The sequence below is a fragment of the Coregonus clupeaformis genome, chromosome 12, assembly GCF_020615455.1.
Source record: "Coregonus clupeaformis isolate EN_2021a chromosome 12, ASM2061545v1, whole genome shotgun sequence".
NCBI classification, from domain to species: domain Eukaryota; kingdom Metazoa; phylum Chordata; class Actinopteri; order Salmoniformes; family Salmonidae; genus Coregonus; species Coregonus clupeaformis.
The window spans coordinates 23,859,375-23,871,033 of NC_059203.1; the positions used below are offsets into that span (position 1 = coordinate 23,859,375).

The 11,659-nt window shown below is 42.0% G+C and overlaps 1 protein-coding gene across 1 annotated transcript in view; it reads left to right on the forward strand.

The window, feature by feature from the left end:
* Positions 1-9,704, forward strand: part of LOC121578015 (carbohydrate sulfotransferase 11) — a 29,527-nt gene extending 19,823 nt beyond the window's left edge. Inside the window, exons 2-3 of the mRNA XM_041892053.2 lie at positions 1,627-1,709; positions 8,038-9,704. Coding sequence (XP_041747987.1) covers positions 1,627-1,709; positions 8,038-8,883 — 929 coding nt within the window. The 3' untranslated portion in view covers positions 8,884-9,704. The remainder of the gene's footprint in view (positions 1-1,626; positions 1,710-8,037) is intronic.
* The last annotated feature ends 1,955 nt before the right edge of the window (positions 9,705-11,659 follow it).

Sequence of the window (11,659 nt, forward strand, 5' to 3'; positions counted from 1 at the left end):
CTTTTATCCAAAGCGACTTACAGTCATGTGTGCATACATTTTTATTTAAAAAAGTTAACCCAAAGTAAGCTAGCAGTGTTATTAAAAGTCTTATTGAAACATTCAGTGAAAGTTAGGTTATTTTGAATTTTTGGAATATCTTATCATTTTCATTCTCAGAACGTTATTAAAACCTCCCAGGAAAACGTTCAAGGAACCAGAGTATAACGTTCTCAGAACCTCCCTGCAACATAAAAACAAATGTTCCCAGAACAGGTGAAATTTTCACTTCTGTTCTCAGAACGTTTAAAAAACATTCTGTTTTACTGGTCAGGAAACGTATGGCTTCGTTCCCAGAACCAATGGGAAACCAAAAACTTCCACAACTTCCAAGGAACCAAATGAGCAACAGCATATGAGTGGCGCAGTGGTCTAAGGCACTGCATCGCAGTGCTAACTGTGCCACTAGAGATCCTGGTTCGAATCCAGGCTCTGTCGCAGCCGGCCGCGACCAGGAGACTCATGGGCGGCGCACAATTGGCCCAGTGTCGTCCAGGGTAGGGGAGGGAATGGCCGGCAGGGATGTAGCTCAGTTGATAGAGCATGGCGTTTGCAACGCCAGGGTTGCGGGTTCGATTCCCACGGGGGGCCAGTATAAAAAAAAGATGTATTCACTAACTGTAAGTCGCTCTGGATAAGAGCGTCTGCTAAATGACTAAAATGTAAATGTAAATGTATATGAAACGACAACAACAACAACAGTCTAAATACCACGTCATGTTTCTTAAAGGAACTCTAAAGTCGTCACAGAGGTTTCCTACCTCTGCTTATTCTCCATCTGCCCTCTTGGTTTTCTCTCATTGCTATGCCTCAGTACCCATGTGGTTTCGGGATTTTCCCCTTTTTCCCCCTCCTCAGCTACTTCCATAAAGGAATGCTGTTTTCTGCAGTGTTGCTGTGTTGTATGTTTAGCGGAGCGCTACAGTAAGAGGTACAGTAATAGTCTGAATGGATGCACAGTCCTTTTTGAGGCCTGGTTTCTTCTCTTTCTCTTCTGTGTGTTTTTTTTTATGACAACCTGTAGTGTTGTATAAGATGTCGTTTTGGGTGTGCACCTGTGTGTTGGTGTTTAACGACCCTCAGGTGTGTACAGTGTATAATAAATAACCCATTGGCGAGTTTCTCCTCTGGTTTCCCTGAGATTCTCAATGGTACTTGTCTTGTGACTTCTTTGTTATTAGGCTGTATGAAAGTGTCTGGTTGTTGTTGCATTCATACCTTTACATTTAACATGGTTAATGATTATCCCCCTTAGGAAGTTGTACATTTTTAGTAACACACAAACTAAACGATGGCACTGATGTAAAGTAAATTTTGCCCTAGTTTCAACTAGGCTGGGACAGAGCGGTTAATTTAGCTCGCTTATCAAGCATTGGGCTCAACATAAAATTCACATGACATTTGCATTTAGATTAGATAATCAGTAATAACCTGCCATACCTTATGGGTTGCTACAATGGCATTCCATGGACTGTGTATACCAAATCAGAATGCAGCAGAGATATGGACTCCGATGGTCTTGAGTGTGTACTGTAGTTCATCTGCCTGTGGTGACCTTGACGTGTGTACCCATCTGTGTTTTCTCAGCCTCAGCACAGGGTAGTGGGAGGAGCAGTGGCCAGGGGAAGTCAGGGAGGAGTCCACTCCAGACACTCTATGACAGTGACCAGGTAAGTCCTGCCCACTACCAGGTAGGATTCACGTTGATGACCACTGAACTTGTTTTGGTCATGTTTTATGAGTTAGAATAGGTGATTTGTGAAAATAAAATTATTGGTAAGTTATTCAGTCTTTACTGCTTACTTGCTGAAAGTTTCTTATCAGGGTTTCCCCTATATTAATTTAGCTGTCGCCACTCCAAAAAATTATAAATGTTTTATGTTATATATAAATAAGTAATTTTCGGGATGGTAAAACAATTTCAGTGTAAACTTAAACGACTAAAACCAGATATAAAGTATGTACAAAAGATAATGGAGCAATATATTTTTTTATAAGATCATCTTTGAGAACTAACAATCACCAAAATAAAAATTAAACAGTCGTGGAGAATCAAAAATGGCATGGGGCTCCAGTTGATTTTGTTATGTTTGAGTCACTCAGATAGCATAAGAACATGGCATAAGCCATGACAAAATATGTAGAATTGCAAGAAATTTGCTTTAAAACTGCAATTCTTTCTCTCAGCCCCATGACAAAATGTGTATAATTGCATGAAATTAGCTTTAAAACAGCAAAATGCTGTCTCTGCGGCCGAGAAGGGCCTCTACATTTTTTGGTCGTGGATCGCACCATTGTCCACACCCATTACCACCCCCCTTATGCTAACTGTGCCACTGCTTCTGAAAAAAGTCCTAGGGGAAACACTGCTTATAATGTGATGGTGTTAACAACTTGAAATAAGAGTTGTCTTGTCGGCTTTCCTCAACCAATATTACATTTTTCAAGCAACTGCAGTATGATGATTAACATCTTTGGCATAAGTCTATCTGAATTTTGGCAGTGGAAGCCCCTAATAAAATAACTTTCCAATCCATGTTTTTTTTTTATTAATCCCACATTGCTACTACAAATGTTCCTCAAGCTCCAAGGGTTTGGTGTCTCACAATCTGTACTAATTTCAAGCCTTTCAAACTGTTACTAGTGACTGTCAGTGATTGACACAGGTGTGACCCTTGACCTTTCTGATGTTTTTGTTTACCATCTAGTTAGGGTTGGAAAATTCCAGTAACTTTTCCAAAATGCCCAGGTTTTCCAGAAATCCTGGTTGGATAATTCCTGGAATCAGGAGGGAATAAGTAGGAAATCCGGCAATTCTCCAACCAGGGTATCTGGAAAACATTGGAATTTTGGAAAGTTTCCGGGATTTTGCAAGCCTATGTCTATTACAGCTCTTTGAAGTTACTCATCAAACAAAAGCCCTGACTTGACGATTCCAGACTGCAGTCAGACATTTGTTAGCGAAATGAAATTATTTTGGACAGGCACTTGATTGAAAAATATATTTTAAAGCGACATGCATTCGCAAATTTATTTTTGCCTGCCTACTAAGGTGTGGGTGGGCATAAAACTGTCTCGTAAAAAATTGTAATTTGGCCAGGATTTGTCTCTATCTCCCGACTCTCTTTCCCACCGTTGTGTCAAGTTAGCTGGATGTCCTTTGGGTGGTGGACCATTGTTGATACACACAGTAAACTGTTGAGCATGAACCCAGCAGCGTTGCAGTTCTTGACACACTCAAACCGGTGTGCCTGGCACATACTACCATACCCCATTCAAAGGCACTTACATCTTTTGTCTTGCCAATTCACCCTCTGAATGGCACACATACACAATCCATGTCTCAATTATCTCAAGGCTTAAAAATCCTTCTTTAACCTGTCTCCTCCCCTTCATCTATACAGCTTACAGTGGATTTAACAAGTGACATCAATAAGGGATAATAGCTTTCACCTGGTCAGTCTATGTCATGGAAAAAGCAGGTGTTCTTAATGTTTTGTACACTCAGTGTATGTAGCCTATAGAGTTGTATAGGCTACTTAAGTGTCCCATGTCATTCAACTTCTAAACAAACGTGTACAGTCAGTGTGTCACTACGACAGATTGAAATTCTGGTGTCAACTGAGGCAGAAGGATAAGTCCTGGCCCACAAACTCTCTACAATTATACAGTATGACATTACCTAGGGGCTGTTCCAAAACTAAGACTTGGAGAGAGCGTGAGAGAAATGAGCTTGGTTAGTAGAGTTCTATAGGAGTTAGCTGTTGCCAATTATATCTCAGAGGGAGGGGAGTCCGAGGCCCATGCCAAAGGACTGAAGAACTCCTAAAGACATTATTTACTTTTAATCGCTTGCGGTTTTCTTTTTGTTATTTTGCACTTAGCTCGTCCCAAGTGGAACCCTGTGGTGGTGCGATACTCTGAGGAAAAGTGTTTGAATTTATGAAGACAGCAAGCAAAACTGGAAGAACATCATAACCAATTTGTTATTAATTTTACTTCTCTGTATATGCATACAGAATATTTTGTTGGGAACACTGAACGGTGTAATTAATTCATACAATATGTTTAACCTAAGCAAAGGTTTTACAATGCATGTAGAGTTGACCTTGCATTCTTAAGTTACCCCTAGGTTTACAAGGAACCCATTGAATCTACTTGAGGTAAATCGTAGCCGACAGGGACGACTCCAGATAAGAGTATGTGCCATCAAAATACATTTTGCTCCACAAATTAAGATCAAGATTTTTATGGAAGATCGTCTTTACACTATCCGTGATAATGAATGACATTGACAAGTTACCTTGTGCCTTACTGATGACAAAGATAAAGTAATAGCTTTACTTGAGGTTTTACTTTAACTTCTGCCCTGACAAAATTGTTTGATAGAAAGATGTAACTACCTAGCGAAAGTATTCACCCCCCTTGGTATTTTTCCTATTTTGTTGCCTTACAACCTGGAATTAAAATAGATTTTTTGGGGGTTTGTATCATTTTGATTTACACAACATGCCTACCACTTTGAAGATGCAAAATATGTTTTATTGTGAACAAACAAGAAATAAGACAAAAAAACAGAACTTGAGCGTGCATAACTATTCACCCCCCCCAAAAATCAATACTTTGTAGAGCCACCTTTTGCAGCAATTACAGCTGCAAGTCTCTTGGGGTATGTCTCTATAAGCTTGGCACATCTAGCCACTGGGATTTTTGCCCATTCTTTAAGGCAAAACTGCTCCATCTCCTTCAAGTTGGATGGGTTCCGCTGGTGTACAGCAATCTTTAAGTCATACCACAGATTCTCAATTGGATTGAGGTCTGGGCTTTGACTAAGCCATTCCAAGACATTTCAATGTTTCCCCTTAAACCACTCAAGTGTTGCTTTAGCAGTATGCTTAGGGTCATTGTCCTGCTGGAAGGTGAACCTCCGTCCCGTTTCCCAGTCCCTGCCGATGAAAAACATCCCCACAGCATGATGCTGTTCTCGGGGTGATGAGAGGTGTTGGGTTTGCGCCAGACATAGCGTTTTCCTTGATGGCAAAAAAGCTCAATTTTAGTCTCATCTGACCAGAGTACCTTCTTCCATATGTTTGGGGAGTCTCCCACATGCCTTTTGGCGAATACCAAACGTGTTTGCTTATTCTTTTCTTTAAACAATGGCTTTTTTTCTGGCCACTCTTCCGTAAAGCCCAGCTCTGTGGAGTGTACGGCTTAAAGTGGTCCTATGAACAGATACTCCAATCTCCGCTGTGGAGCTTTGCAGCTCCTTCAGGGTTATCTTTGGTCTCTTTGTTGCCTCTCTGACTAATGCCCTCCTTGCCTGGTCTGTGAGTTTTGGTGGGCGGCCCTCTCTTGGCAGGTTTGTTGTGGTGCCATATTCTTTCCATTTTTTAATAATGGATTTAATGGTGCTCCGTGGGATGTTCAAAGTTTCTGATATTTTTTAATAACCCAACCGTGATCTGTACTTCTCCACAACTTTGTCCCTGACCTGTTTGGAGAGCTCCTTGGTCTTCATGGAGCCACTTGCTTGGTGGTGCCCCTTGCTTAGTGGTGTTGCAGACTCTGGGGCCTTTCAGAACAGGTGTATATATACTAAGATCATGTGACAGATCATGTGACACTTAGATTGCACACAGGTGGACTTTATTTAACTAATTATGTGACTTCTGAAGGTAATTGGTTGCACCAGATCTTATTTAGGGGCTTCATAGCAAAGGGGGTGAATACATATGCACGCATCACCTTTCCGTTATTTATTTTTTAGAATTCTTTGAAGCAAGTTATTTTTTTCATTCTACTTCACCAATTTGGATTATTTTGTGTATGTCCATTACATGAAATCCAAATAAAAATTAATTTAAATTACAGGTTGTAATGCAACAAAATAGGAAAAACGCCAAAGGGGATGAATACTTTTGCAAGGCACTGTACACAATGAGTGAAGGCTCAGTTAGCATCGGTGTTGCCTGCTCCAGTGTGTCCTTGATCTTTCAGTGTCAACAGTGTCTTCTCAAAACAGGACAGAGGACCAAACATGACACCAGACATTGAGGCAAACTGAGAGCCTCTACATTTGGCTGAGTAAATGGAAGGAGTAAATACAGGAAAGAGTAAATACAGGTTTTGTACAGGAAGGAAGCCAAGTTGAACTGATTGACCTGTAGTGTTAGTACAGCGGTTTGTGGATGGGAGAGATTGAATGGGAATAGGACATCCAGCTGCAGTGTGTGCATTTGTGTGTGTGTGTGTGTGTGTGTGTGTGTGTGTGTGTGTGTGTGTGCGTGTTACAAGAGGGAGAGAAATAGGTCAATAAAACTCAACTATGAAGTTTGACAAACAATAAGATAATTTAGAGAAGCTGTTATTTAGTGTAATTGAGGACGAACATACTCTTGTCTTGGTTGCAGACTCCGTAATGCACAGATTTTCACCTTTATTTTCTACCTCTCCTCATACTCTCTCAATTTTCTTCGAAGACGTCAGCTGTTCGTATCAATGGATTAAAGCTAAAATAAATACATCTATGATTTTTTTATTGAGTGCTCCAACTCCTTTCTACCTCAAATGAGTCATTTTGGAAATGTTTCTTGCTAAGCCCTTCACATGATTTTTGTCATTGTTGTTGAGCACCCCTCCTTTCCTATGAAGTGACATTGGAATGCGAGGAGCGTTTCAGGAGGTCCAAGCCTGACTTTTGAAGGGTGTTTTCTTTTCTTTTCTCATAGTCGGCTTAGACAAAGGCCCCCGTCCAGAAACAATCCCCAGGCTCTACAAGGCAGGTAGATCGGAATAACCAGCCTGTCTGAGGGGAAGGGTGAAGCTACAACCATTTTGTTTCTCTCAGCTAGCCTATCTGAGGGTAAGGTGGAGCTACAACCATTTTGTTTCTCTCAGCTAGCCTATCTGAGGGTAAGGTGGAGCTACAACCGGTCACACTTTATTTGGATAGTCCGGATAGTCCATCTTTAGATGCTCTAGATGGTCATACTATCAACAAACTATCTGTTGATAAGCAACTGCTTGCTAAGGTTAGGGTTAGGTTTAGAATAAGGGTTAAGTTTAGGGTTAGGATAAGGTTGGGGTTAGTGTTAGGGTTAGTAGATTGTTCGTTGAAATGTTACTAATAGTCTGTATGAAATGTTACTAATGCCAAGTGTGCAAAGCTGTCATCAAGGCAAAGAGTGGCTATTTGAAGAATCTCAAATATAAAATATATTTGTTTTACACTTTTTTGGTTACTACATGATTCCATATGTGTTATTTCATAGTTTTGATGTCTTCACTATTATTCTACAACGTAGAAAATAGTAAAAATAGAAAGAGAAAGAAAAACCCTTAATAAGTAGGTGTTCTAAAACGTATGACCGGTAGTGTACATGAAGTGCCCTAGGGATTAGTTCTGGAGCCAACATCCTTTAGTTCTGGAGCCAACACCATTTAGTTCTGGAGCCAACACCATTTAGTTCTGGTGCCAAACTCCTTTAGTTCTGGAGCCAACATCCTTTAGTTCTGGAGCCAACACCATTTAGTTCTGGTGCCAAACTCCTTTAGTTCTGGAGCCAACACCATTTAGTTCTGGCGCCAAACTCCTTTAGTTCTGGAGCCAACATCCTTTAGTTCTGGAGCCAACACCATTTAGTTCTGGCGCCAAACTCCTTTAGTTCTGGAGCCAAAACCCTTTAGTCCTGGAGCCAAAACCCTGCATAGATTGTTCAGCCCTTGTGCTCAGCCTCCTGACATGACATATTTTTGGTATTCTCCAGACCAGTTTCTTGTCTCCTATCTGCAATCTAATGAGTACAATGTTGAAACTTGTTCATGTGTTAACATGTTAAAATATGGCAATGTGTTCAGTGACATGGATATAAAATGTATTCCCGAGCATTAACCACTTGCCATCTCATTTCCTACTCTCCTCAAGCTCAATGAACTGTTCAACCACGCTGAGTCATCTACCATTAGTGTCAGTGTCTGGAATCCTCTCCTCTCTTACAGCTGGAGCAGTCGACGGTGCAGGTGACCCACCAGGGCCGGCGGGAGCTGCTGGAGGACGCCTGCCACTTGTACACGCGCAAGCGCCGCGTGCTCATCCCCGAGGACCTCAAGCACATCATCGTGGATGACCAGCATGGCCTGCTCTACTGCTATGTGCCCAAGGTGGCCTGCACCAACTGGAAGCGAGTCCTCATGGTCCTGACAGGCGCCGCTGGCCCCCACCGCGACCCCCTCGCCATCCCTGCCAATGAGGCCCACGTGCCGGGAAACCTGCGCACCCTCTCTGAGTACTCCACCTCTCAGATCAACCATCGGCTGCGCTCCTACCTGAAGTTCGTGTTTGTACGCGAGCCCTTCGAGCGGCTCGTTTCGGCTTACCGCAACAAGTTCACGCGCAGCTACAACACAGCCTTCCACAAGCGCTACGGCACCAAGATAATCCGCCGGCACCGGCCTGACCCGCAGGCCGAGGCGCTGGAGCGGGGAGACGATGTCTCCTTCGAGGAGTTTGTGTACTACCTGGTGGACCCGGGCACGCAGCGCGAGGAGCCGTTCAACGAGCACTGGGAGCGCGTGCACTCTCTGTGCCACCCCTGCCTCATCCACTACGACGTGGTGGGCAAGTACGAAACGCTGGAGCAGGACTCCCGCTACGTGCTGCAGCTGGCAGGTGTGGAGGGCCAGGTGACTTTCCCCGCCTCGGCCAAGAACACCAGGACTACGGGAGACATGGCCGCTCAGTTCTTCCACAACATCAGCCCCTTCTATCAGAAGAAGTTGTACAACCTCTACCACATGGACTTCCTGCTATTCAACTACTCCACACCGGAGTACCTGAAGTTTTAATGAAGTTACGCTTCGTAGGAGGAGCCTTAGTTTGAACCATCTGTCATAAGCACGACGTAGTGTAGTTGTAAGCCTGACATCGTGCCCGGCCGCTTGAAGCAGTCAAATCTCGTACAGCTGATGTCAGCTGTCCTGACTGCTTTTAACAGCTGTTGCTTATAACAACATTACGTATAACCTATGACAGAGGGTTCAAAAGAAGTGGTACAGACATTTTTTAACATGGGTCCCGGGATTCTTCAAAGCACAGTAATGCTTGTTACTGAGAGGACTAACCTGGTGAAATGTAAGGAACTAACTAAAGATATCTTTCATATCAAAGGTAAGAGTGGCTTTAAGATGAGACAACGGGGAATGGACACTTAAGATGAAGATGTTGCCTAAACTAGGCAAAATACTTTGTACTGTAACAATGAGCCAATGGAGATTAAACTGTTGCCTCTGTATGTGTAAAATGCACCTATAGTGCACATGAACTCAAAATGACCAAACTCTGACACCAGCAACAAACTTTGGTTACCATTCTTTTATTGTGTTTTTATTTTTGTCACCACCAGTGTTCCATTCTACAGCCAGACTAAGAGGAATGCAAGCTGTCTGAAGTAATAGGGGCGCTGAAAGTCTCTATTTGTGCCTTATGACTTAAAACTGTATGACATCCTTTGGAAATGTGACTGACATCAGTGTCTTCCTTATACAGTAGAGAGTTGACTCTCATTGGACGATTTATTTATTGTGATATTTGTGTCCCAATGTCAACAAACTGCAGATAGACCTTAGGAATAACTACCATAAACTCAAATAAACACATTTAAGCAGTTTTTGTGTGTCTGTGTCTGGAATGCTGGCGTAGCAGTCAACACAAAGGGTAAGAATCCAGCTGTGCAATACGTTGAATTTATGAAATATTGAGGTCAAATCATGCGGTTTTATAGGTCCTGTGAACGACGGTATGAGAAAAGAGCACTTTCACTGCACTCAAAACAGAGTTGTGTCCAATTTTATATGCAAGATTAACTATCATGGTAGGCAATAGTATTATCAGTCTTGATGTCAATACTTTTCACATTATGCTAGTACCAACAGTGACCCTCCTGGAGGCTTGGAGCCCTGTCTGATAAAGTGTACCTAAGACAAGGCCCCAATATGGGGCTGAAAGGGATAGTTCAGTGACATTACATTTGTTGTCAGTGGCTAGTTTAACAAAACCAAAAGTATGGAATGCAGTCAGTCACTCCTTGTCCATAAACCGCTTTCAAGGTAAAGAAACAAATATCGTAATATGTAATTTTGTCAAACTATCCCTTTAAGCAAAGGTCTAGCCATTTGTCACAGGCTTCACTCAATCTGGATACCTGTCATGTTCTCTGACACAAGGTCAACACGGCACTTCTACAGTATGTGCTCCACAGCTGAGACACGAACCTTGACCCCGACACGGTTCTATCCCTACAGCGCCAGCATCGCTTTATGAAATCTGTGTGGATGAAGCTGACGTTTTACCGTGTGTGTGTGCAAAACAACTGTTGGGGTGTTCAGCACAAGTATTTATGTCCCACATTCTGTAGCAGAAGGTATTTATGTCCCCCGTAGCAGCATAGGTATTTATGCCCCCTCCTTCCTCCCTCCCTAGCAGAAGTGGAATGGAAGGTGATTTTTAGATCAGTGATTCTGCGCCGCGCCCCACTTAGAGCTGAGATTGTCTAGTAGTTATTTCCCATCATGCACTGTGTGCCGTGGTGTTGAAATGCAGGGTTGCCACGTGTGTTTGAATGTTGCTGGTGGTGAGGTCACATTTTATTGATCTGTTTTGTAAAATCACATGACATGCATTGATTGTACTGTAAGATATGTGGGGTCATAAAAGACCGGCATTGTATGTGAATGGTTTTATTCCAACAATGGAACACATTCATACAAATCGGGTTACTAAAACCACTTGCTCTCTAGGTATAATCTGACTATTGTAAACACAGTAGCATACATATTAAGTCATGTGTCCTATACAATTGAAAATATGATTCTAACAATTGACATCTTTGGTGTAAGTTATGTTTGTGTAATTGCAGAGCAGCAAAGATGATTTGCCTGTTTTTAAAAGTGTATATTAATTGACTTAAAAGGCCCCATTTATTTGAAGAGATAAGCATAACACTTTATGCACAAACAAAATTACAACAAAATGTGGGCAACAGTGGTACACTATGTGTTAGATACATTGATACAAACATTCACTTTCAAAGTAATTCACTGCAGCAGACTAATTGTCGATTTAAGCAACATTGCTGATGTCATTACTTGACTAATAATAAGAAAACAAATACAGCACACGACTCCTGTAGTTTGTACAGTAATGGTTTGAAGGCACAAATTAAAATAGCAGTGGTCGATCATTGAAATTGTGACACTGGATTAACCCCATTTCATCTATTGGTTTATAGTGTGTATATCCCGTGAGTGCAGTAGTACATTAGTGACTAAACTCACAAGTGAAACCATTTTTGAGCATGAGGATAAATGTATAGACAGTCAACAAACAAACAAGCGCAGATAATACTATTGCTTCAGTACAGTGCATTTGCCATTTTACCATTAAAGCATTTACAGACATCAGAGGACTTCAACAGGTACTGGAGCTTCTATGTGGTTCTTGAAAGCCTGTTGAGCTACAGTATACAGGTAGTCCCTTAGCAGCATTCATTTATTAAGCCCTGTTTATACCTGGTTCTAACATGCAGCCTTTTCCCTGATGTTGTCCACATTCTGATTGTGGCCA